The sequence below is a fragment of the Acartia tonsa genome, chromosome 5 (assembly GCF_053477335.1).
Source record: "Acartia tonsa isolate MP-2025a chromosome 5, ASM5347733v1, whole genome shotgun sequence".
NCBI classification, from domain to species: Eukaryota; Metazoa; Arthropoda; class Copepoda; order Calanoida; family Acartiidae; genus Acartia; species Acartia tonsa.
Window position 1 is genome coordinate 20,199,091 of NC_137264.1, and position 27,930 is coordinate 20,227,020.

The 27,930-nt window shown below is 33.1% G+C and overlaps 1 protein-coding gene and 1 long non-coding RNA gene across 2 annotated transcripts; one reads left to right on the forward strand and one right to left on the reverse strand.

Annotated features, from left to right (window-relative positions):
• Nucleotides 1–33: 33 nt before the first annotated feature.
• On the forward strand, nucleotides 34–27,930 carry LOC145318969 (uncharacterized). The gene is made up of 18 exons (XM_080160766.1): nucleotides 34–100; nucleotides 762–809; nucleotides 1,692–1,777; nucleotides 2,121–2,205; nucleotides 2,586–2,666; nucleotides 3,166–3,251; nucleotides 4,045–4,132; nucleotides 8,501–8,549; nucleotides 19,119–19,213; nucleotides 19,702–19,787; nucleotides 20,134–20,224; nucleotides 21,507–21,689; nucleotides 21,995–22,089; nucleotides 22,695–22,794; nucleotides 24,051–24,119; nucleotides 25,442–25,494; nucleotides 26,942–27,066; nucleotides 27,722–27,930. Exons 1-18 carry the CDS (start codon nucleotides 77–79, stop codon nucleotides 27,808–27,810), a joined length of 1,533 nt encoding a protein of 510 aa, XP_080016892.1. The 5' UTR covers nucleotides 34–76; the 3' UTR covers nucleotides 27,811–27,930.
• Nucleotides 15,662–16,636, reverse strand: LOC145320270 (uncharacterized). Its single transcript, XR_013880140.1, has 2 exons — nucleotides 16,340–16,636; nucleotides 15,662–16,064 (listed from the first exon to the last, which is right to left on the reverse strand). It is a non-coding gene; the product is annotated as an uncharacterized LOC145320270 (long non-coding RNA).

Sequence of the window (27,930 nt, forward strand, 5' to 3'; positions counted from 1 at the left end):
ATCATAATGATAAGAAAATAAGAAAGAATTTTGTAAAGGATGTTTTCTTTCAGTTTTTGTCCTTGGATAGGTCAAGATGTTGCTGCTTCTTATCTTACAGGCAGTTTTTATTATAAATTTTATTCTTTTTTTAAGGCTTCCGTGAAAAAAAAGCTGATTTTCAATGTAAATTACAATTCTGAATAATAAATTTTAGCTTTTGAAGGGAATATTTATCCAAATTCACCCCTAAAACATGTCATTTTGAGTGATGAAGATATCGTGACAATATTTTTTCTGAAAAAATAACAAGGACAACCATGTCCATAAGAAGCAATGTAATAACAATACTATAAATTAAAGAAATTGGATGTATGTAGTTTGTATGCAATACGTCATAAATGTCCAGCAAGATTCGTTATTTTCTCTCAAAGTGTCTTGTTGAGCACCAAACCCCCACCTCATATTTCAAAATATAACCGAAAATAAATCAGAGTTGGTAGTTTTTTATTTTATTTTTTTAGGTTAGGTTAGGTTATATTGGGTATTGGATAGCCCCGCAGGGTTATAACACAGCAGGTATAGGCTCAACATAGGTTGGGCATAGGAAAAACAACCCCCCACCCCACATATTCAATTTATTTCAAAAATAAAGGAGAGGGTGTTCGACAGTCACTTTAAGAGAAAGCACAAAAATATCTTGAAGTGAAAAATCCACAATTTTCAAAAATCTGAAACATAGTATGCTTTTTTTACTACTAATTTATAATCTTTATATTTAGGGGTTGCTGATTTCTGGAACGTTGGCCTTCAATTGCAACGATTTTAAAGTAACTTTTAATAAAAAATATTATATAATCATATTTTTTACATTGGTTGATTTCAGTACAGTTGATTTAAAACTATCGAGACACACATAAAAATTATAGTTTTAACGAAAAAGAAACTTAGATCAAATGATATACTTATTTTGTTGGCCCGGGCCTTCAATACCCAGGTCAAAACAAACCCGTATATTTTCCTACATTTTTGTATTTACCTATCCGCGGAAAACTGTCCATAATACCCCACCAGCAAAAGATACAAAGAGTAGATCTTTTCAAAGGCTCTTTCTGTCCCCCTAAATTATGAAGATGAAGAAAGTTGCTCAAAAAATCAGCATGTGACGTCATAAAAATAAGGGATTATCCATCTCCTTTTTAGGGGTTTTTTCCCACTAGTCTCCTCATCCCTCATTTTTATGACTTCAGAATTTTTTTGAGGGACTTTCTACGTCTTTGAAATTATTTACTAGGAAAACAATACTCAATAGTTACTGTGTTATGTAAAACTAGCGGCTTCGCCCCTAGCCTCTAGGGGCTTTGTCCCAAGAGGAAATTAAAAAAGAAAATTAAGTTCTCTTTGTGCTGCCGCCAGTAGTTTTATGTGAACTAACTTCTCCATAAGAAAAAAATCTAACTTCTCCATAAGAAAAAAAAATCTAACTTCTCCGCAAGAAAAAAAATCGGAGGGGGCAATATTTTTATTTTTTGGGGGGTTGGGGGAGTCCCACCCCACAAGAAAATAGCTTAAAATCACCACAGGGCCAAAATGTATTTACCCTGAAGAGTAGAAATCGATCGGTTCAGTGGTTACCGAGATCTTAAGCTTCAGACGGACAGACGGACATCATTCTACTTTGTATTATCGATAACTATATATTTGTGTACTAGGAGGGTACATGTCCTCTGGATGAATACAATTTGATCAGTTATCATGATGATGTCTCATCTGCTGGACTTTGTCAATCCCAATGCAGGTCAGATTTAATCTTATAAGCAACTATGAAAAATGTGAAAGGATCAAAACTAGAAATAGATTGAAAATAATATTCAGAAAGGGTAGTTTTTGTTTGTATGTCTATTACTTTAGGTCAGGTTAGGTTAGGTTAAATTGGGTACTGATTAACCCCACATAGGTTTAGGAAATGAGACAGTGCAACAACAATACCATGCATAAAAATGGAGCTTCCAGCTTCAAGTTTATCAACCATACCTAAAGTAATGATCAAGTATGCCAATAAAACATGATAAAAAAATCAATTTTTTTAAATAAATAAGTAAATAAAATAAAACCATAAAAAATTACTAACAACTTTGTAGTGCTGATCCAAACTGCCAGTACTTCACCTGGTTTGAAGGACAGTGCTTCCTGGTGAAAGGATGTGAATCCATTGAAACCTGCCAGGTACCAAAAAATTTGCAATGATTTATTATTTCCCATAAATTATTTATAGAGGTGTAGTGGCTCTATTTATTGTGTATGTTCTCATGTCTGTTTGTGATTTACAGAGCAGACAAATGTTTGATATATTTTGCTAAATACGTTCACGTCGATTAAGGTGTTACAAATTAAAGCTTACATTGACTAAATCTACTGCAAGGTTTCTCAGTTGGCTGAATTACAGTTTATTCTTCTAAGGCTGACTGCCGATATTGTGCTACTTTTAAAGAAAAATGTCTATTATAAATAGAGAAAAATTTATATTTCCCAAATTAAGTTTACGTTAGTTTTGTACCATTTATTGTCTATCTGATTATAACGCCCCCATTTTTAATACTTTTCAGCACTGTGTCTGTGGTCCTGCCAGTCCAGCTTTTGAATCCTGTTCCTGGCCACCTGTACCAGATTGTCAGGAAAATTTCCATGTAAGATTTTGCAGGATTTTTGTTAAAACGTACCTTGTAAAAATAGAAAATCTATTTGAAACTATAGACAATATGCACTAGGTTCACCGTTTTAGAAGTTTATTCTTTTTAACTAAAAACTTTTGATCATTGATTCAACAACCTATATCAAAGAAGTTCAACAGTTAAGCCATAATTTATTTTTTCCTACAACAGTATTACTATTGATAAAGGAGAAGTCAGAATATTTTTAACTTCTTTATTTATGTTGCAGTCTCGGTCAGTAATATCACAAAAGAATAGAATTATGAATTATGAATTATTAGTACCTTTATTCACAAAAGTTAATATTTGCTACAGAAATTTATTTTTTATGACAGGTGTAACCTACATACTAGGATTTTGTGTGATCCCATTTTTTTTAGGTTTTATGCGAGCCCTATAAATGCATGGTTGTTTAAGAAATAGAAATAAAACAAATTCCCTTCAATCCCAAATTTATTATTATTTTTATTTGTAGGAAGCTTATTGTCCATTGACAGAGATGAACATACTCGAGATTGTACCTATGGTTTTCTCTGCTGATGAATGTCAGGATAAATGCAGGTTAATTATCTTACCAGCATTTCTTCGAAACCGATAAATATCCAGTGGATAAGAACCGGTTCACAGCCATACTGTAAATAATGTATAGCTGCATAATTCTAATTTATCAAGATTTTTACGAATTTAATAATGAATGTACAATCATAAGATTAAAATCATTTTTTGGAATGTGCCTTCGCCATCTCGTGGTTAAAAAAACTAGTTATAATCTTATAATTGTTCATTTTTATATCCGCGGAAAGCTGTTTATGATATGGTGAGGCTGTGAACCTTGAGGGATTAAAAAAAGACGGAGACAGTCCTTACTAATTTCAAATAATAATGGCAAGCAATATCCGCAAGCCTATAACAAGGACTATGATTGATTTTTACAGTATCTAAAATGCACCTAATACAAATAATATAAGAACAAATCAACAATTATTTAAATAAAACACTATAATGCCTACTACTGAATGTCGCCTTACCTTTAACTCTATCTAAATTTCTTCTCAATTGTGTTCATAATATCAAGGTTAAGTGAGCAAAATTATTCAACAAGAATGACAGCATTTATTAAAAGGCCAGCACAAAAAACGCACAAAGTCAGCAAGTTATATACTGGATGCTCATTAGTGCAGGAAATATACACATAAACATTCAGCCATGTATCTGTAGCAGCAGCCGTGAAATTCACGCTTCCATTATTTCTTACAAACGGCCATACATTTAGAATTATAGAGTAGCATCGCTAATTATAACAGTAAACTTTTTAAAAACATTTATATTTATTTTAATTTTTTAATATTTGAAGAGGCTCTACACTGGGTTGCAAGTTTTGGACCTGGACTAATAACCAATGCTACACCCTGCTAACCTGTGATACTCTTACTGACTGTAATGTAAGTAATCCTTTTGTCGTCTAAATATATAGAACTAGCCAAGAGCGCGCTATGAGCGCGCTATTGGCTGCGCGTTTCTTTACTATCTTCTGATATATTATTTGTAGGATCAAAATATTATTTTGTATTTCAATTGTTATATATTACAAATATTAATTCAAATTAATACATCCTTGAATACAATGTTATTTACATAATCATCAATTAATGCAATTTTCAAATGTTCTGGTGATCTTACTCTTGAAATTTTTCAAGAAAAATCGTGGTGCAGGCACCACCTAAAAAATTCAATTCTTTTATTGTCTTATCCCCAACTAATAGCTATTTATCCCTGACTATTAACCCTTTACTTTCATTGTCGTATACCTGACTATTAACTCTTTTCTTCCAATGTCTTATCACTGCCTTTTTAATCTTTTCTGTCATTGTATTATCCCTGAATATTAAACTTTTTCTTCCATTGTCTTATCTCTGTCTAAGAAAGTAAGAAAAAAATCAAACTACAAATATTCATATTTTTAAAAGATTTAATGTCCCTCTCTATCATCCCTTTTCTTCCGTCTCTTTATTAGTTTCATTATTTTATTTAAAAACATATTTATAATTTTGCCTCTCTTTTTAAAAAATATTATGGGATCCTACTATAATTAGTGGGATTTTAAGTTTATATTATAATGTCTCATCCCTCCCTGATAAAACTTTTCTTTTCAAAACACAAATCTATAACAATTTCAGTATTCTAAAAGATTCCTTCTTCTATTGCATTGGCTGAGTGATTTTGAGGGCTAAGGCGTCTGCTTATATAACTATTAGAGGCCACGTTCTAAAATTATCACGCGATTGGCTAGATTTATTCAATGTTTTATTTACTTTCTTTTGGTTTTACAATATATAAGATTTTACACACAAAAATTCATTGTAATAATATCCTTGTTTATTATTTCCATTATGCAAAAATTATGCCCACCAAACCTCCGTTTTTAACACAGCATGAGAGAGAGAGAGAGAGAGAGAGAGAGAGAGAGAGAGAGAGAGAGAGAGAGAGAGAAAGAGAGGGAGAGAGAGGGGGCATTGTAGAAATTCCTATTTCTCTGTTAAATAGATTTGCTCTAGCAAAACTTACTTTATTTTTATTATTATCACCTAAATTTTTGTCTAACATATCTTTATACCTACTGTCTAGGGCTTAGAGCGGCAGTCTCATGTTAGAAAGGTTTTCGGTTCTATTCCTCCAAGTATTGAAAACGAATATTTTTAAAACCTTGTAGTAGTATGAAGGGTTATTTTGATTGTAGATTAAGAATTCGATAACAACTGAACTGATTTAAATCTTCTTTTAAATCCAAATTTTTGAATTTTAAAAAAAAAAACTAAAATTATAACTGGTGGTTGCTTGACCTCCCCTCTCTTTTCCCACCAAAAAATAACTAAAATCACCCTACCCCCAAAAAACACTTCGGGGATTAGAACCTGGATGATAGATGGTTCTCTGCAGTCACTGTACCAAAGAACTATTAGAACTAAATTGTTTTAGTAGAAAATCTGTCCTATTCTTACATCAGTAAGTAAAATATGATGTCCATTTGTTTGTCTATCTGTTGGTACCAAAAGAATCTTGCTAACCACTAAACCGATATGGTGCTCTTATACAGGATAGTTTCTTATGGGCCCTGGGAAGGTTTATAACTATTTTGGGGGAGGGTATTAGCACACTGCCAAAAAAATCACGTTAGAAAAAAATTACATTCCACCCCAAAATTAAAAACTTAAATTAAAAATGGAGGTTAATTGGCCTTTCCCCCCCCCCCCCCCCTCCACCCCACCCAATAAAATCACAACTCCCCCAAAAATTTGATGAAAGATTGGGGGTTTGAACCGGAACTCTAGATCTTACGTCACCGGTGTTTAACCACAGGGCTTTTGGCACCATTAAATTTTAATTTGAAAATTGGTCTAATTGTAAACAATGACTATATAAATAAAATATTGTCTACTATGTTTTAATATTAATTTAATTGAGTTCTTCTTTTTCTAGTATTGCTTCTGGTGGATAAGAAGCGGATATCAGTCATACTGATAAATTATTTGGGATCATATTCTATTCAGTTTTTGTTGACATCGGTGCAAAAAATATCATTTTTAATCTTACTTCTGTACATTTTTATATCCGTGGAAATCTTCAAAAAATTTGTGTTTCTTGGGATTAAATATGTCTATTTTCTCCCTACGTTTAAGCACCGACGTAGCTCTGTGGTAGAGTAACAGTAAAATTTTTCTTTTAGATTTTACTTTATCTGTAGGTCGCGTGTTCAAATCTCCGCGGTCAAAGAACAAAAATATTTATTTTTTTATTTTCTGAAATTTTCTCTCTCTCTCTCTCTCTCTCTCTCTCTTTCTCTTTCTCTCTCTCTCTCTCTCTCTCTCTCTCTTTCTCTCTCTCTTTCTCTTTTTTTAATTGCTTTTTCCAAGATTTTAAGTGACTTTTTAAAATTGGTTTTATTTTTTTTTACTTACGATGTTATCATTGTTAAAAAATAATATTTTTGTTCAATGAGGTGGTTTTGATTAAAACTATAATTTGAACTTATCCACTGAGCTACAGAGTAGATTACTATAAAATGGTGAATTTAAACAATAAGTGTTGAAAATGTTGTCTACTTTGTCTTTTTCACCAAGAATGTTCGGTTGTTTTCATAGCTCATTGACTTAAATTTTACTGTTTTATACCTATTCTTCTTTTAGAGGTTATCGTGCTAGTTGGAAGGTTTTAACTCCGTGTCAGCTAATATTTTTTTGATTAGAGAGAGAAATGTTATGAAAATGATTATGTTGTCTTTTTTCGCTATACTTATATAAAAATCACATTAAATTAATTGTGCCGCTGTAGTCTTGGGGCAAATTTTTACGTAACTTATCTAAGAATTCCAGTTCAAATCCCGGCAAGTAACTTAAAAGATTGTAGCTATCATCCATATAATAAAGTAGCAGGATGTTTGTTTGGCTCTCTGTTCATTTATTTGTACCAAAGAATCTCACTAACTACTGAAACAATATAGTTCTCCTTTACAGGTTAGCTTATCATAGTTCCTGGGAAGGTTTGTAACTATTTTGAGTGAGGGTTCCACCACCCTCCTAAGAATAAATTAAAACCAATTTTTGAGCCCTTGCCTTTGGCATTTCGTGACTAATTTAACTGGCTTTGATCTTGTAATTGTACATATTTATCTCCGTGAAAAGCTGTTTATAATACAATGCATAACTGGATAGTCAACGTTTTTTGGAAAAATTCTTTTCTTTTTTAGTCTTGTGGTTAGCGTCAAAGTGTTGTATTACAATGGTTGCAGGATCTAGACCGTGCAGGAAAAATTATTATTTTATTATGGGATAATAGACATCAAGTTGTTCTTCCTTTAAAAATAACATATAACAGTAGTGCTTCGAAACCGATTTATGTTCGTTGGATTATAACCGGTTCTCAGCCATACTGAAAAATTATGTGCAGAGTACGGGAGAGAGAGTATTGTATTCTATACCTAAATTTTCTTGCATAATATCTTATCTTCTTTAGTGTAGGGGTTATCACGCTGGGGTATGGATAGGAAGATTGCAGGTTCAAATCCTCCCATGTTAAAGTTTTACTATTTACTATAGTTGTCATGATATCTACTCTCTAAGCAAATTATAAAAAAGCTTTTTTATGTTTTAAGTGAATGTTGTTATAATGTAGTTTTTAAAAATATTATTACTTTTACCAAATATTACTTGTTATCTCAGACATTGAAAATTATATTTTGAGGTTGGGTAGATTCGAACACACAACCTTCCAACTGGAACCTCACCTCTACCCCTGAGCCAAAATGACAGACATGAAAATCCATGAAATTTTAAAGTATACAATAAGAAATAAGTTTTTGTTTACTATGTCTTTTTTCACCTCTGATAATTGGATTCTTTCATAGCTTAATTATAGAATGTTGGTTTCCTTATCCGTGAGTACCGGGTTCGATTCTCTCCGAGAGGGGCGGGGTTTTTGTTGATGTTAAAAATTGGAAGAATTTATAGAATAAAAGTTGTCGCAAATATAGGTATTAAATAAGAACAAATTAGTAATGCTATATCCTGATATCTCTGAGAATTTCTTGTTGACTAAACTAATAGTTCTTTAGAAGAGGGTAGACAAAAATATTTTAAAAATTAATAAGATATAAAAGTTCTGCTTTCTAAAATTTTATATAGTTTTGTATTGCCAATAAATAACAATAATTTGACACACCTTGCCATAATTCTATACTTACTGTATGATATCTTGTAAATCATGAAGTTTGTCACTTCTTATGGACAAAATTGTTCATGTTGTTAAATTTTTAGTCCTGTATTAGCGGAGGCCTGGAACCTGATTATGATGAATGTATGTCAGGTGAGGGTAATCATATAGAGAGAAAGCGATTGTAGTCTTATATAGATAATTTGTAAAGTGCATAATATCAACACCAATTTTAACACCTTAATTATGACGTAGTTTATTTACACAATTAAATTTGTGCTTTGTGGCAGGCAATAACCTTTTCTGAGATTAAACATTTTTTTGGATTTTGTAATAATACATGTGTCTTAACCTCTTTTCGAGGAAGCTTTGTGTTTATCAAGTGCAAAATTAATTCCTTATCATTAATCCAAAAACTAAGCGCAAATGTCGTCTTTTTAGCCTTTCCTTTGATAATGTGGCGCGGCATGGATTGTTTTGTTTATGATGATGCGCACGTTTTTCACTTTTGAATGAGATATGAGAGTGTGAAGATTTCGGAGAACAAAATTGGGCCTATCATTGGTCTCATAGTGTGTGAACGACCCTAGTATATCAGGGATTTGAAACCATAAGAACTTCAGGTAGAATTTGTTAATTTTATAAGGAAGAATGGTGTATAGGACGATTATATGTAGATTTAAAAAGGCTTTAGCCAGCTAAGCATGAAACTTAATTATGTTTAATATATGTTTTAGTAATTTTTATGTGCCTTATTGTTGCATTTAACAATGATTTATTAAACCAAATAATTTTCCTTTAAAGCCAAAGTTTCCAAAGATTTTTACCGTAGAGAAAAATGATTTTAAAAAGCAAATAAGATTACGTGGTTATAAATAACTGGAATTATGAACTAATTGATATTGTAATTTCAGGTCTTTGAAATAATTTCATCAATAAATCTATATTCAAACCTGCTGTTGAAACTTGATGGTTCCTGGTATTGGGGGTTTGTATGTTCGCCAACTGATCTCGTGAACTTCCCGCTAATTCGGAAGTCAAGCTCAACCAAAGTGTCATGGTTGAGACAATTTCAAAGGAATGGAGTTTGAAGGAGCTGCACAAGCGAATTTCAAATAACCTGATGGTTGAAGGCGCTGCACAAGCAATTTCAAATGGTTCTGAGGAATAGGCATTAGCATTCTTCAAAGAATCTGAAGAATAGGCGTTAGCATTCTTCAATAAATCAATAGCATATAGTGTATTGATGAAAAAAAAAAAAACATTGACAATTTTTCTGTGAAATAATTACCTAGTGAATCAATATGGTGCTCACTAAAAAGCAGAAAATTGAGCGAGCTATCGCTATTGGCAGTGAAAGGTTAGAAGTGTTTGACGAACAGTTAAAAGTGTTTTATGACAATCTAAAAGCCTGCCAAAGTTTTAGTTCATGTGAAAATGTGAATTTAAAATCAATTCGTGACATTTTTAGTGAGGTCAAGGACCAATCTGACCTAATAAAAAGTCTAAAACCTGCCGTGGATACTAGTGAGCTGCGCGAGTTCAAGCGTGATTTGGATGAAGCTAGTGAGCAGAAAACTGTTGCAGATAAAGTTTATGCGTCGTTGGAGCAGTGTACAAAAATTCTGTACTGGCTTGACAATGATTCAGACGACGCGAGGTCAAGCACTGTCGCCAGGAACCTCGACGTCATTGAGAAGGTGAAGATGGACATGGGAGTGCTTAAAATTTCCATGGAGTTGCGCCAAGAAGTACGTGATATGTACCGAAGGCTTAGAGAGATGGAACGTCGTTCATCTAACTTGGATGAGAGTGGGACACCTGCCATTCTCTCCAGAAGTATGTCTGCTGTGGATATTCAGAGTTCCAACCCGCAGTATGGGCGCTGGGACAACAGTTTGTTGCCGTCGTTCGACGGTACTGACACGGATTACCCTAATTTTAAACAGGTCTTTAAAGATCTATGCTCTGGTTATGGATTTGCTGACCAGAGGTTAAGTCTGATGTTGTGTATGGAGAAGGTGATAACCAACCCGGAACTACGCAAGCAAGTGTCAGCGATTAGAGATCATAATGAACAATGGGCGTTTCTTGATCAGATGTTTTTATCAAACACTCGCCGGTTCATGAGGATTTTAACTAAGTTGAACAAGATGAAACCTGTGGATAAACCTGTGGACGTGGTTAGCGCAATTGCTACCTTCAAGAGCATGATGCAGGAGGTAGAAGCCATCGTTGGTTCTGCAGCTAAGGATTACAATCACCTAACTCTTATTCATATTTTTAAAGACAAGTGCCCTGAAAATTTGAGAGACAAAATTATGATGGAGCTAGGTAGCATGAACCAACCAAACATCCAGAAGATTGTAGAACTGCTGGAGAGGACCAGGGGTGCCATGTTGGCCGGTGATATGTCCTATGACACTAACGCCGGCAAGAGAAATCGTGACAGAGCTGCCGCCGCGCAAGTGTCTGGCCGCAGTGACAATGAGAATGGATGGGCTGGAAAGGACAAAACTTCCAAGTGGAATAGTGCATGTCCTATTAAAAGTTGCGAGGATAAACATCCTATTTTCCGTTGTCCCACATTTAAGAAGATGGATGTTGTTGACCGAAAAAAAGTTGTCCAGCAGAATAAATTGTGTGAACTCTGCCTGTGTGAGGGTCATGCTGCTGACAATTGTAATAAATCGGATAAGCTTGGTGTCTGTGGCACCAATAATTGCGACGGTTATCATAGTCGTATGTTGCATGAGGCTAGTGCTAGTGTGAATACAGTCTACAAATCAAGTTTTGCGCCTAGCACATGTACCTTCCTGCTGCAAATAGTTCCAGTTGTAGCACCTGGCGGCGGCGCCTGCCATGCCGCCGTCATGTTTGATACTGGTGCGAGTCTACCACTTATATCTGAGAAGATGTCCCACAAGTTGAAGCTGAAATCTACCAGCAGATATACAAACATTTCTGTTGCTGACGGTAGTGAATCATCCTGCCGCAATGTGGTGTTCTATCTGAAGGACAGGGATGGTAACTTGAGAGAATTTGAGGCAGCTGTTATGCCTAACCTCGGAGGTGGCAACGAGATGCGCTCGGTCCATCCGGAAACCGCCGCCGAAATATTTAAGATGCCCCCAGAAAGATTTACATATATTAGTGGAGGCTTAGATATCATCATTGGAAATACACATCCTGACGTGTTTCCATCAACCTACCAGAAAGTGGGCCAGTCTATGTTGTGGCGAACCATTTTTGGTAGTGGTTTTATCTGTACAAGTGCTGACTATGGAGCTGGTCAGCAGAAATCTGCATATAAAGCTGCCGTAGCTGTTGATGAAAGTGCGTGGCCAGTTGGTTCTGCCGTAGCTGTTGATAATGAGCCGGTTGGGTCTGCCGTAGCTGCTATTATTGAACCTGTTGGTTCTGCTTGTAACGTTGCTGATGAACCTTTTGGTTCTGCTAGTGCCGCAGCCGTTGACAACATGGCTACGGTGGGTGTTGCCGTGGCTAATATTGATAATGATGTTAGTTGTGCTGCAGTTATTCCTGATGATATTGGTAACGATACTGTAGCCGTTGAGAATATTGTTACGGCGGGTATTGAGCCGCTGAATGATTCGGTTCCAGCCGGACAAGAGCCGACGGGAGTTTCGGTTCCGGCTGGACAAGAGCCGATCAGAGTTTTGGTTCCAGCTGGACAAGAGCCGACGGGAGTTTCGGTTCCAGCTGGGCAAGAGCCAATAAGAAATTCGGTTCTGGCAGGACAAGAGCCGACGGGAGTTTCGGTTCCGGCCGGACAAAAGCCGGTAGATGATTCTAAATTTTATGACAGTCGCACTTTTATTACTTGCCCTGGTGCTGTCATGAATCAAGAATCGACTTGGCTGCTGCCAACCTTGCCGCCCGACACAGGGTAAGAGGCCTGCAAATGGCGGGTGGAAATATGGCGGGTGTTGCCGCCAGAAAGTCATTGAAAAATTTCAAACCACACATATCTAATCTACAACATAAACTATTTATGTGAAAATGATCTTTAAAGAAAAAATATTACAAGTTATATATTAAGCTTGTGAAGGGAACCTAAAAAGGTTCTGCAAAGAATAAGTATTCATTATTCAACTAATTTTATTGTTCATATTTAAGCACAAAAATTCTACAAAATTGTTTAGACTTTTAAAGCAGATTTTAAAAGATTTTGTTTCTTTAAGTATGATTTTGAAAAGCAAAAGTCTGTGTGTATTAACTACAAAGTGATTTTTGCAGATTTTTTTAGATTGAGAAAAATAGATTTTTAAAAGTATTTTTCGAGGTATTTTTTTCATGGTTCACGGTTGCTTAAATATGTTATTCTCAGAGTCTCATATGAGATAATGCATTAAAGTAAAGAACACAACATGTAAAATTATTATGATAATGTTTAAAATAATTTCTTATTATTATTTTAAAAAGATTATCGCAAAAAATCAAGATATTTGTTTTAATTTGTAAGCAAATAAAGTTTTTTCTTTCACTCCGGAGGCAAGGATTCCTAATAATCCACGCGTAAAGATTTTTTCTTCATTCCGAGAGCAGAGATTCGTAGTAATATATGTACCTAGCGACTTCGGACAATTTTAAACTTTGAGAAGTATTTTATAGCAATTATTTCCTAGGTACATATATTTTCGTTCATGTTTAAATATAAACTCTATTTTCTATGAGATAAGCATTTATAATAATGAACACGATGTATGATATTATTAAATTATTGATTATTATTTATATGAATATCACAGAATTAATTTAAGATAAACTATGCATATTTTAAATTAACCTTTCCTTCATTTTATCGCAGATATTAAAATAAAAGCGGTTATTAAAAATTATGATTAATAATTGATTCTTATTTTATGAAAACTAAGAACATTTTCTTAGTAAAAAGCTACATTTTCATATGCCTATTTTTATGCCTAAAATAAGAATCAAATGAAATGCAAAAAATTTTATTCTATTTCATATGCTCAAATTTAATTTTATTGAGTTTAATTTCTTTTCAAAAGTACAATTCATTAAAAAAAACTTACCTGAAAAGTTTAACAAAAAGGAATAAATGTGTCGAGGTTGCGTGATTCGATATTTATTCTAAGAAAAAAATCAAGTATTTTTTTAGCAGATTTTTTTTAAAAAAATTATATATGAATTTCAATCAAGTAAAACATTTTTATTCAGATCAAGGAATGATTGAAAATTCATATTTAAAGTCTCATATTTTTACAAAGAAAAATTGGTATTTTTTTTCATAATTCCGATGAAAATTCTAACGAAGATATTATTATTTTGCTATTCTTTAAGTATTAAAAAGTTTATTGTTGATTAAGATAGTACAGTTCTTATTCATTAAGTTTGAAAAACTTTCTGCCCAAGGATTTTGAAATATTTTTTCTTACTACTCTTTTTGATGCTTAACAAATTTAGTTTTAAGTACCTATAAATCTTAAGCACTTTAACAGTTATAAATCTATCTCAACCATAACATTTATAAATTAGTAACTACTGCTGCTTCATAACGAAATATATTTCAAAGAAAAAAATCTTCATTATCAATCGCATCTGTAATAGAAAACAACAACATAAATAAATGAAAAAAAAAGCATTAAGAATTATACAAAAATAGTCAAAATGTTAAAATATATCATAAAAAATAAAATTTTAAATTCACAGTTACTGTTTAGATCTTTACTATAACACAACCAAATAACAAATGAAGGAGAAGCGGTCAAACTGGCTGTGTAATAAGAGAGAGAAAGGGAAGGGTATATAGTTTGAAAAAAATATTTTTTTAAAAAACAATTGCAACTGCATTTTGAATCAAGTTCTACGATTTAACAATGGTTCAAATTTTCTAATATAAAATTTTTCACGGGCTAATCTTATCCAAGGATTATTACTTTTAAGTTGCTCAAAAGGAACAAATTGTAAATGGCAAGGGTTGTGGCCATTTTGTGAAAAATGTTGTCCTACAGTTTTTACAGAATTTGGTTCAATTGAATTTTTGTGTTCTCTGAATCTATCCACTGCTTTGCGTCCTGTTTGTCCAATATATTGTGGATGAGATTTACAAGTTCCATTATCTTTAGTACAAGTTATACAATATATAATATTTTCCGAATTACAAGTCAAATTAGATAAAATGGGAATAGTTTCTTTTGTTACAGAAGATACAATGTTGTTAACAAATTTAGGTGAAAATTTACATAACATACAATCATTACCACAATGTTTAAAACCTATCTTATTTCTGGAAGGTCTTTTAGGAACTAAACTTTTTGGCAACTTTGCTCTTATGAGAAATTCTCTCAAATTTTTTGGTTTTGTCCAGCACACCATCGGTGGATCTGGAAAAATCTTTTTTAATAAAGGATTTTGTGTCATGACCTTCCAGAATTTAAACAAAATATTTGAAATATGTGGCAACCGTGGATCATATTGTAAACTAAGAATTGGGCGGTTTACAATTTTTTTCTCTACTTTTTTCAAAGCAGTTGACCTATCAATTACAGAAACACGTTCAAAAGCTTTTAAAATGTAATTTGGTTTGTATCCACGGGTCAAAAGTAATTCTTTTAAAGTATCTAATTGTTTTACAAAATCTAAATTATCACTGCAAATGCGTTTTAATCTCAAAGCTAATGAATAAGGAATATTTTCAGTTATATGACTAGGGTGACAAGAAGATGTAAGCAAATAAGAACATTTTTTGCCAGGTTTAACAAATAAATCAGTTTTAATATAACCATTTTTATCAATTGATATCACAGTGTCTAAAAATTCCACAGATTTGGTCTCGAAATTGTAAGAAGCTTTAAATTTAAGATAAGGATGAAAATTGTTCAAATGTTCAATAAACTTTAAAAGTTGTTGCTCAGTGCCAGTCCAAAAGAAAAAAATATCATCAATATATCGTTTGTAAAGGTGTGGTTTGATGCCTTTCCATGATGTTAGCATCAAACATTCTATGGCACCCATGAATAAACAGGCAAAAGTGGGTGCAACACGCGTGCCCATGGCTGTCCCTATCCGTTGTAAGTAATACTTATTATTAAAAACAAGAACATTACATGTTAGCACTAGGGTTAAAAGAGTAATTAAGAAAGTGGTTGGGACACTTTTATCACTTCTTGTTTCTAAAAATTTACCAAATATATTGATCCCCTCGTCTAAGGGAATATTCGTGTACAGACTTGACACATCCAAAGTCACAGGAATAGAACCTGTAGGCTGCGGCCCTTTTAGATTCTCCTGCTCAAAGTTCCTTAGCATATCTGGTGTATCCTCCCAATATGATGGCAAGGATTTAACCAGATGGTTAGAATGAATATCCACGAAATGGCTTGCATTCTCGAAAGTAGTACCACTTGCTGACTCTACTGGCCTGAGGGGAGGTACAGTGGTACCTGGCGGCCATTTCTCAGGAGCCACATGATCTTTAATCAAGCCATACAATCTACCTGGCTTTGGCTCCTCTGTTACAAGCCATGAAGCTATATCGTTGTCTATCCAGCCCTCCTTTTTAGCTTTATTTACTTCCGATTTAAGCTTCTCATGGTCATTAAACTGGATTTGATCCGCCTGATATGCATCCAGCTCTTGAAAATACGGGTGCTCTTGACCATCAGCATCTAAGTGTTTAGCCTTAAGTAAAATCTCCATAGAATCAATATAATCCGAAGTGTTAAGAACGGAGCAGCCACCTGTCTTATCGTTCGGTTTAATTGTGATTTGGCGGGATTTTTGAAGTTGAATCAAGTCATTCATAGCACGCCTCTCTGATTCAGGTAAATTTGTATGAATTTTGTTTAAATCCGTACCTAGGACGCAAGCCAATGAACCATTTAAAAATGTGTTTAAATCTGCAGAAGGAGCGCTTTTTGGAAAACTAGTCTTAACCTTATGCCAAGGCTTTCTACCTTGTGTAGGTTCTATCAAGGTTTTTTCCATGTCGTCCTCCTTGTGAAGATTTTCACGCCATCTCATAGATCTGCCTAGCTTCTGAAAACCAGCGTGAATATCTGTAGTGTTAACAGATTTCGGTGTCACTGCAAAATTTAGGCCACGGTTTAAAAGGTCAGACATTTCTTTAGTTAGTTCTATATCACTGTAATTAGTAACCAAAGAGTTCAAGCTTTTATTCTGACGTTTTATCTTTCGTCTATATTTTGTTCTTTTCACAAATTTTCGACACTTTTTAACTGTAGAATTATTATTTGCTGAGTCATTGATTGACTGAAACTCACGAGGAATAGGCTTATTATTTTTCTGCAACAAGAAACACAACTTATTTTTATGAACATTGAAAAATTGTTTCTTTAATTTTGACTTATCACTGTTGACTTTTTCCTCCAAAAATAAATGTAAATTTGGTTCCGAAATTAATCCATGCAGAGAAATTTTTAGGCTGCGCAGATGTTTTTTACATAAGTCCAAATGTTTATTTTCCTCGACAATGCCTATCTTTAAATTATCAAAGCTCACATTTTGTAAATTTGTTTGAAAGTTTTGAGAAGCCTCGTTAGAAAATCTAACATTATGGTTGGCTTTTATCACAGAAGTTGGAGGCAAAACATTAAGTCTTACACAGTTTTTTAAGAACCAAATGCGAGACGCGCATTTTTCTTGCTTTGTCAAAGCTTTGTGTAAGTTAAAGTATGACTTGTCTAAGATTTATTTCGTTTTATTTTACCATTATTGTTTACATTTCAACCTGATTTCGTAGGTACTTATTGATTATTAATAATGATTTATTACCTATTGATTATGAAATGATTATTATTTAGTATAAGTTGTTATATTTACAACATCATGATTAATAGGATTATCCATTTTAGGATTTGTGTATGTGATCTTGTGATTGTCATGTGCATGGAATGTTGTATGGTACAAACCAATCCCCATCCTTCTATCCTAAAATGTGAGGTATTATGAGTCCTAGTGAGGAGTATAATATTGTGTATGCATTTCACGGGGTTTCATTAGTTAGGAGCAAAATTGTCACGTTTTCGGGATGTGGCCATTCTCATGTGATTATGGTGAGTTGAGTTTAGTGAGAAATGTTGCTAGTGCTCAGCGCAAAAAAACCTTGAATCTCGTTAAGGAAGTTAATTTGACTTTCAAACGGGGGGTGTGTCTTAACCTCTTTTCGAGGAAGCTTTGTGTTTATCAAGTGCAAAATTAATTCCTTATCATTAATCCAAAAACTAAGCGCAAATGTCGTCTTTTTAGCCTTTCCTTTGATAATGTGGCGCGGCATGGATTGTTTTGTTTATGATGATGCGCACGTTTTTCACTTTTGAATGAGATATGAGAGTGTGAAGATTTCGGAGAACAAAATTGGGCCTATCATTGGTCTCATAGTGTGTGAACGACCCTAGTATATCAGGGATTTGAAACCATAAGAACTTCAGGTAGAATTTGTTAATTTTATAAGGAAGAATGGTGTATAGGACGATTATATGTAGATTTAAAAAGGCTTTAGCCAGCTAAGCATGAAACTTAATTATGTTTAATATATGTTTTAGTAATTTTTATGTGCCTTATTGTTGCATTTAACAATGATTTATTAAACCAAATAATTTTCCTTTAAAGCCAAAGTTTCCAAAGATTTTTACTGTAGAGAAAAATGATTTTAAAAAGCAAATAAGATTACGTGGTTATAAATAACTGGAATTATGAACTAATTGATATTGTAATTTCAGGTCTTTGAAATAATTTCATCAATAAATCTATATTCAAACCTGCTGTTGAAACTTGATGGTTCCTGGTATTGGGGGTTTGTATGTTCGCCAACTGATCTCGTGAACTTCCCGCTAATTCGGAAGTCAAGCTCAACCAAAGTGTCATGGTTGAGACAACATGTACCAATCCTGAGGTACTACAGTGTGTTTTTTTTTATGAGAACTTTTTTGAAAGCAAATTTACCCCACTTATAGTTATCAGAATTTAATGATTAATGGCTTATTTTCTTCGTTTTTAAGGGAAATTATGAAACAACAAAAAAAAAATTACAGTTTTTGTTGAAAAAGTACAGTAAAGTTGAAAATTAAAAACTTAGGTGTCAACATATAAAAATGGTTTTAGCGCATTTTTCTTAAAAATTGATTTTCTGTAGTCGACTTTGGGGGGCCAGTACTCCCCCCCTGGATGAGATATGACCTTTAAACTTTGATATGTTCTAGTACATGTCCCTAATAGTATCTGTATAAATTTTTAGCTCTATATCTCAACTTTGAAGTGTTTAGCAGCCATTCTTGCAAAAGGTTGATTATTTGAGCATAAGAAAAATGCGCTAAAACCATTTTTAGATGTTGACACCTAAGTTTTTAATTTTCAACTTTACTGTACTTTTTCAACAAAAACTGTAATTTCTTTTGTTGTTTCATAATTTCCCTTAAAAAACGAAGAAAATAAGTCATTAATCATTAAATTCTGATAACTATAAGTGGGGTAAAATTGCTTTCAAAAAAGATCTCATAAAAAAAAACACACTGTATAATCCATAAGTTACCAGAACGATCAATAAACAAAACCTTAAAGTAAAAATATCCCTTGTGAAGAAAATTATATCACTGGTGGACTAAAGTGGAATGAAAAAACTTAGTATTAAAACTTTGGATATTAGCATAATTTATTGTCCAATTTCCCCTCCCTCCCTGATACGTGACCGTCTGTATTTAATTTTTTTAAGTTCAGGTTCCACCTCTGAGCCAGGAAGCACAACCACAACTGCAAAGCCAACAGCAGGACCCACTACAACTGCCTCATGGACTGACTGCTCAGACTTTCATGTAAGGTTTTTGGACAGTTTCCCTCAAAGTGTATGTTAAGCGCTGACCCCCCCCCCCCCCCAACTATTTTTTAAATAAATTGAAACTTTATGATGGTGTAGTTAGTTTTGGTTTGGTTGTTTTCTACGTTACTGCAGATAAGATTATGTTATATTGGATACTGGGTAGCCTAGCAGGGTTAGAGTGCCATAGAGACTTGGTATAAGAGAAAAAACTACCCCCGTCCCTATCCACAATAATTTCAATTAATCTAAAAAATAAGGTGGGTTGGTAAATATGCACTTTGAGGGAAATCGTGAAATTGTTAAACCGTTACTTTTTAGTATAACTTTGAAGAAGATAAAACTATTGATATTTTTTATAAAAAAACATTATACTTTTTCCCCAGAATTCTTTTAAATGGCTTAAAATCTAAACAGTGAATATTTCAATATTTTAATTTATTGTCCACTGAAACGTTAAAAAACCTTCTTTTCTTATATGTTTAGGAAGGTATGTGTCCCATCACAGAGTATAATTTGATCACCTATATATCTCATGTTCCAAGTGCCTCTGTATGCCAGGATAAGTGTAGGTACAAACTAGTTTTTTTTTGTAGCGAAGCTACTTTATAAAGTCCATCTGTCTGTCTGTTAGTAAGTCCCTGTATGTGAAACGTTTTATAGAGATGTGATTTCTTGGTGGTTGTTAATGGTATACTGTCTGTTACAGTTAGATAAAATGTTTATTTTTTGTTAAAGGCTTCATCATCATGGGCGTCTCTCTCTTTGACTATTTTTAGTCCATGGAATACCGCAACTTGTTTTCTCCATATATTGTCCTGTCCTTGCCATGCCTCGATCTCCTTTATCTGACCATTAATCATCACTTGTATTGGTAATGCTTCAAGACAAAATTTTTATTTTTATTTTTTTATTAAGAGATGAAGCAACAGGCCAATGTGGGTATTTCACCTATTTTGATGGAACCTGCTACCTACTCAAGACCTGTGATTCAATTGATGTGTGCACAGTAAGAATTTTTTGGAACATTTTTTTTTATCACAGATACCAAGTATGCAGAGATTTTAAGCTCGTTTATAAGTCATTAAGGGTAAATAACCACTAAATACTGCACCTAAAAGGTTGTTTAGTATTTTGATATATATCTTTGTGTTATACATTTAAGCCATTAAAACTTGCTTAAATCATTTGAAAACTCATAAAAAAATTGTTCCCACTGCAGCTATATGAGAAATTAAAGATTAAAGTACGAGGAATGCCTCAGCCCAAAATAGGCACAACTCATTTCCATGCAAAAGTAAAACTTCCAGACAAAGGATATGCAATCAATGGGTAAGTCTTCAGTTAGACGTTTGGTTAATTAATAATTCACTTTTCTTTGAATATTTGTTTCCGAGATAAGCAAAAATGGTGTATGTGTGGTATGCGGCAGCTCTGGACCATGCAGAAACCAGGACATTATAGTGATGCTACGCACCTAGCTAAATCCTGTTATTCTACAATTATAAGGCCACCTGAAAATATGTCAGATAACGGTACTGGTTTCATCTCTCAGTTGTCCTGCAAATGGAGGGAGGGGTGTTACCCCTCCCTCTCCCATCTTAAGCACCGGAACCTTCCCCTTCAACCACCAAGTTATCAGCACCACCTCAACCCTGAGGATAAAGGATCTAAACCTGCCCTCACCTGATAGAATCACCCCCACACAGGCTGTTGTTGTCACAAGTAATCATCAAACCTTCCCTCTTTAGTACCCAGACCTACCACTCAACCCCTCTATGCTTATCTACCTATTGTGCTGCTCCATGGGCTATCCTGCCTGCCCCAGACAGGGATAGCCATCTACCTAACCATTGCAATTATCTATGTTTTACTGTATGATTTATCTTTAACTATCTTTATTCCTAATCCATATGTATTTATATTATGGTTAACTGTATTCTTAATTCCCCCCACCCTTTCCAGGGATGGGGAATCATGATTGCCCAAACTGACTATTGTATATGTATTGTAATGCTTTTATGTTATGATCATTTATTCCTATCCATGTAGTTATTGTTTGTTGTATATAGCTTTAGTATCCTTTACACCTTCAATAAAGTGACAACTGAAATAGATGTTGATTCTTGTCTAGTGAATGCTAGAGAAGCGTAGCTTCTCTATAGTAAGGTGTCCACGTCTGTTCACACTGCCGTAGTCTTTATTCGAACTCTGGTGTCTGCCATTTACCCTAGGCGGATACCACATATGTAATAATAGGGGGAAAAATACTATATTATATGTTTTGCTAGGGATGTGTAAGTGGGCCAGTATCTCCTGATATTGACAACTGCAATGGAGTCAGCACAACTCCCCAACCAGCAACCACAACCACCCCAAGACCTACCACAACACCAGTCCCAACAACAACTCCAGCTCCAACAACATCAACAACCACTGCAAGACCTACAACTACACCAGCGCCTACCACACAAGTAATTATATTTGCAGCACAAGTTGACATTAAAACGACTTTTCTATTTTTTTTATATTTCTTTGGCCCTAACATGAAACACTTTATATCAGAATATAAAGATATTTTTTTTAAGCAATCAAAACCTTTTAAACAATGATAAAATACATAAAAACGTTATTCTTAATATAATACTATTTCATTACAGAAATTTGCTCTTATCAAAATCTTAGCAACCTTTAGCAATTTTTTAGTTGTAAAATCTGTTAGAAGCGTTTTTATGTGAACTTAATTTAATTTCTGTTCTAACTCTACTTTCTATAAAAGGCTCCTACAACAACAACTCAAGCACCAACAACTAAGACAACAACAACCCAGACACCAACAACAAAAACTACCACAACCCATAAGCCGACCACAGAGTCAGGAAATTAGATAATAGAATATAATAATTTTGAAGTATAAATGTGTCTTTTCGTAGTTTTTAGGGGGTGGTGGGGGTTGAGGGGGGGGGGGTAAATGCTCTAAATCTAATCGGGAAGGTGTGACATTCAAAATTGGGAGGGAGGGAGAAATACTTACGAGGTATTGATGGGCCCCAAAATATTTTGAGGGGTTTCAAAGGGTCAAAAATAGACATACTATATCTTGATTATCCGTCTGACCCGATTTTTCGTCAAATCTAAAAAGGAACATTTCTAGCAGACGAAAGAATTGTTTACTTTCGATTCAAGCTGAGGTGGATTCTTAAAAAAATTTGAGTCGCTACTCGCTGGTGAGGCAAAATTATTCTTGTGAAAAATCCTCCAAAACCACATTAAAAATCTATAAAAATAAAACAAATTATCCCTGTAATGCTAAAAAAAAATTTGATCCGAATAATTGTTCTTTCCTTCAGAAAAGAAAAATATATGATTCACTAATAATGAAAATGATATATTTTTAACCAACTTAATTAAATTCAAACATTCTATACCTAAAATTGAGACAAAATAAATTATAATACAATATTATCTATTGCTGTTCTGTCAGGCGGGTGTAACAAGTTCCACAGGAACTATCTCTGCCAGAGACATAACAATGATATCCAGCAGATTGAATGGATCCAAACAGCATCTGAATGCCAGGTATATTAGTTATTTATTGCATTGTTTTATAGACAGCTTTCCACGGATCTTAAAATGAGTTTTGTTAGCCAAGAGGGCCCGAAAGCTCGGTATTAATTTTATGATTTTTATTTTATATTCATGGTAAACTGTCAGTATTACGATGCTATACGTGGTTTTTAAATTTTAAGTATGGCCGATAACCGGTTTTAATCCTGCGAAAATTAATTTGTTTCGAAGCCATACTGGAAACGAATTTACTTTGACAGTTATCCTATTTTCGTTTTTTAAAAGTAACTGGATGTCTATCTGTCTATAAATTAAGATATCACTAACCGTTCTGGATTGATATGTTTCTCATACAAGTAAAGATGATTATGGGTATAGGGAATGTTTATAACTATTTGAGGAAGAATACTTTCTCTCCACCCCCCCCCCCCCCATCTCTCATGTGCCCCTAGAAGCCCCTGGAGGCGTAGCCGCCAGTATGTATAAAGTAATAAGGTTATTTTGCTTGTCTATTAAGATCTTTCAATGCACAGAACCGATTGAGTTCAAAATTTTAGGAAAGCTTCACACGTATTTCTGAATGGTTTTAGTTTTAAGTCTGATTTCAGGATTTTATCTCCCTAAAACTAAAAAAGTCAGTTTACATTTTCCTTGGTTAAACAGAAAATAGAAATTTGATCGTAACGTTAAAGGCAAAGAATTTGTCAACTGTAGAAATATTGAAACAGCTTGTAGTACCTCATAAAAATGACGTCAAACAATGTAATTGACAAAGGGTAAAATGTATACTGACCTAACATTAGTCATTTGTATTGTATGACGTTATTTTTTATTAGGCACTATAATCAGCTTCAGAAATATTCAATCCTGATCAGTAATATTTAAATTAAATTGGCTTTTTATTATCTTTTTGTAATTAAAATAGGTGGTAATCAAATTAGATTAATTTTTATCAGGGCTCGGCAATCGTGGCTCAGCCTCAAATTAAAAACCCGTTTGGATGCTTTAGGTTTAGACTTCAATCTGATTTTTAAAATTGCTAAAGGTTTATTTCCCTGAAGCATGCGAGCGGCTGATGCACAGCTGCCGAGCCCTGATGATCATTGTTTGAACAAGGATTTTAATGGTCAATAATTGACTATAAATTGATGTATATCCCTAATTATGATAATATTATTACACTTTTGGTGGATTCGAATTACATTGGTTATTTAGAATCCTGAATAAAACACTCTGTTTAATAACCAATTAAGAATATATTTAATTAGGCTTTATGTCAAGAGAGGGAGGCATGTCATTTCTTCTCTCATTATGTAGAGGAAAGAGGAGATCATAAGGTAAACTATCATTTCTCCATAAAAATCTGTGTATTGATTTTTACAACCGTCTAAATAAGAATAGTTAGATTAGATCAATGAAAGACAAAATTGCCAAAATTTTAACAAGAATGCAAAAATGCAAACAAAAATTATCCATAGGCAATGGGCATAGATATCATAATAACATACATCATATTATCAAACATTTGAATTCATGAACTTTTAATATGACATTTTTAAATGGTTGTTTTTTTAACATTTGTTAGAGATTTTTTATTTTGGGGGGGGTATTTACCCCCCAAAAATTGGTTAAGGGGGGGGGGGTAAATACCCCCTCCTAAATGCCTACGGCACCCCCAAAATCGTTTGGGGGGGTAATCGCCCCATTACCCCCCCCCCCTTGGACGTCTATGCATTGAATAGTCCTTTAAGTTTTAGGTAATTGGTGTTTTAGCTACTAATATCATGTTAGCAGTTTAGTCATATGCTTTTCTGATTTTTGCGAGGAAAATTGAAATTGCGGTTGAAATTATTGTGGAAATAATGACACACTTGAAATAATATTTATTAACCTTCTGCGTCCATTGTTTACGGTTATAAGGATAGATAAAAAAAAAGATTCAGATCCATGTCTTAATAATTATTTTGTGTAACTAGTAAAAAAAACCATGTCTTGCTAAGGTCACCATTGTTGACGTAAAAGAAAGTAGAAAATGGTTTAAATTGAGAGAACAATTTAATATTTGTGAAAGACTGACTGTTCTTGAGTTTTTTTAACTATCCATTTCTACTGCGTCATAGTGAATAAAAAGTTAACCTTCCCTCGGGGCTTGTACCTCTTAAGGTTTCCAGTAATTAATTAATTGCAAATTGATATCATAGTACTTACAACTAAAACAAAGTTTAGATTAAGATATATCTTTTTATGGAAAAATTATTGTATGAGTTACAATAATGTGGACTTTATTGCATTGGTGCAGAGTAATGGAATTTTTTTTGATATCTTGATTATATTTTTGTCTGCTTGATTAAAACTTGATGTAATTTTTAAAAATGTATTATATCATATTTTAGATATTATAATTTAAAAAAATTAAAACCAATTAATTATTATTCATATTTCATTAAAAGACACATTTGCATGCAACTACTTAAAAAAAAAAATAATAATGAATTAACTGTAAAATGCAAATCTTCTTATAAGGTTGCTTTTGTTTTAAAGTCATAAATTGCACTTTCCCATGATACTAGCAAGTCCTACTTTAGAAGTTTTTCTGTAGCAGAAGGAGTTGTTTGCTAGAGGAAATAAATCCTAATTTATAATGTATTAATATTTGTAGGGCCATTGTTTCCTGCATTGGACTTGTGATTGGCTGGAACCATCTAAGTGTAGGTAGGTAAAAAATAACTGTATTTGAATGTGTATTGAAATGTGATAAAAAACCAGATGGAGAGCCCAATTATCAAAGAAATCTTCACAGTAAAATTAACCTACTATCAAATAAAAAACAGAAAAATTGCATGTAAGGAGATTGAGCTGAACAATATTATTATGAAAATAGGCATAATATATCTAGATTGTTTATCTGACCCCAAATTTTGTCCACCTACAGAGTGAGTCAGAAAAAACTGAGTTTTTCGATTTTCAGAAACAACCAGAAGGAATACAAAAAAAATTATTATATATCCTTGTTCTCTGTACAAAAGCACATCAAACTTGTAAAAGGTGTTTTTCATTATCTCTAAAAATGCGGCCTCTATGATAGGTGTATGGTGTCAAAAAATGCCTTGTGTGAAAAATGTTGATCAAGAAAAATTAAAATAACTCATCTATTTTGTATAAAAAAATCTTAAAATTTCAATATTTATTTAGAAAAAGGTCTAAGAAAAGTACTTTAATAAGTTTTAAAGGTGAAATGCTTTTTGGCTCCTCAGAAAAGCATTTTTAGAATACTGCAATTTGTCATTTTTTCATATTTCTTGATTGTGATGCATGTGGTTTAAAAGAATCTTCTATAATAACGTAGCTTATAGTAAAAAGAAAAAAAAAACCTTTTTATTTGACAAAAAAATCTCTTAAGATAAAAAAGTTATCAATGTTTCAATTTTAAAAATGAAAATGCCTTTTAGAAACCCTACCCTATTTAAATGAAGTTATTATGATGAATTATAACACACAAGTAACATTTGTCAAAAGGGGGCGGAGATTTTGGAGATTAAATCCAGTCTTGCACCAAATATAGAGGAAATTCAGGGGGAGGGGGTAGGAATTTAGGTAACAAGATGAAATATTTCCGGTCATGAGCTGGTTTTCCGTTCATGGAGTATTAAATCTTAACAATAGATTACAACAAAATGTTTGATTTATAATGTGATAACTTAATTTAAATAAATTGTATTTTTAAGATGTTAAATATTTACAATCTGTTGAATACAAATTTTAATAATCAAAAAATATGTTTGGTTATCTTTTTAGAATGGTAGACATTTTTTATTATTCATAAATCTACCTAAAAAGTACTAAATAGTGGCCGAAAAAGTCATCACACACACTTTTTGAAATCTTTATGCTCTAAAAAGCGTTGTTGTTTTCAGAGATATTCAAAAACACCTTTTCTAAGTTTAATGTATATTTTTATAGAGAACAAGAACCTATAATTGTTTTTTCCTTATTCCTACTGGTTGTATCAGAAAATCGGAAAACTCAGTTTTTTCTGACTCACCCTGTACACTGTTTTCCTATTGGCTGAATTAGAGTGTGTATCTCTAGACTATCTCTATCATCATGACAGACAGGAAAGGAGATTTAGAAATCAGATATATTATGAAAATAATTGTAGGACTGCTTTGAGAACTTGCCCTGTGCCTAACCCTGGCGGTTATGGAGATTCAGCTGAACAAGGCAATCATGCCGCAGAGGAGTTAGATGAGTTTACTGATGTTGAGAAGGAAGGAAGTTTTGAAGGTAACATCATTGAATGCTAATCAAAGAAAGGGATTTAGATTGACTTAAGCATCATTGTTAAAAAATAGGGAATTGTAGAAGGTAACATTACTTAAATAAAATCTATTACCCTTTATAAAGTTTAATAAGGAAAAATAATCTGAACTATTTAGAATTGAGTTATTTCTTTTCTTATATTTCTATATAAAATTTGATTAGAAAAAAGTTTTAACAAGGATTTCTAAAGTTAACATAAAGGAGGAGAAAGAATAGAAAATAAGTAAATGATTAAATTTGTAGCAACCCAGCTACTAGTAGTTGCAACTAGCTAGTTTCTCTCCATAAGAAGGTTGAGGTATTTGTTTAATGAATAATATGCAGTATGATGAACATTAAAAAAGTATTTACATAAATTTTTCTTGAAATAGAATCACCATTCAAAACTTATTACTTTGGCTTGCAATGAACTTGTGGTAGCATCTTAGGTCAAAAAATACCTGTTATGTAAGCATTTTGAAACAGTTTTGTCCAACAGGCATTTAAGTAATGGACTCTAATTTATAGGTAAATTGTTGTCTGATATAATGCAAATATATGCAAAGTATGGGTCTTTAAAAGAATGTTGGAGGAAGGAGTGGCTGTATTGCTAAGCCTAAGTATGATTATTATTATTTAGAATATGATGGTGTTGGAATATCTGGAAGTGGAGAGTGTGGCTGTATTGCTGGGCCCAAATGGCCTGACATTGACAAATGTGATGTCTAAGTGGATTATTTGCAGAGCCAAAAGACACCAAAAAAAAACCTAGATTTTTTTTTACATAAAAATTTTCCTGTATTAATTTTAATAATTTATTTAAAGATGAAAATATAGATTTGAAATTTA

Excerpts from the sequence above, each read along its gene's own strand:
- LOC145318969 (XM_080160766.1), top strand. The coding sequence starts at position 77 with ATGTTGCTGCTTCTTATCTTACAG. Across the intron at positions 101-761 it reads TGCTGCTTCTTATCTTACAG|GGGTTGCTGATTTCTGGAAC; the intron begins GCAGTTTTTATT and ends CTTTATATTTAG. Across the intron at positions 2,667-3,165 it reads ATTGTCAGGAAAATTTCCAT|GAAGCTTATTGTCCATTGAC; the intron begins GTAAGATTTTGC and ends TTTTATTTGTAG.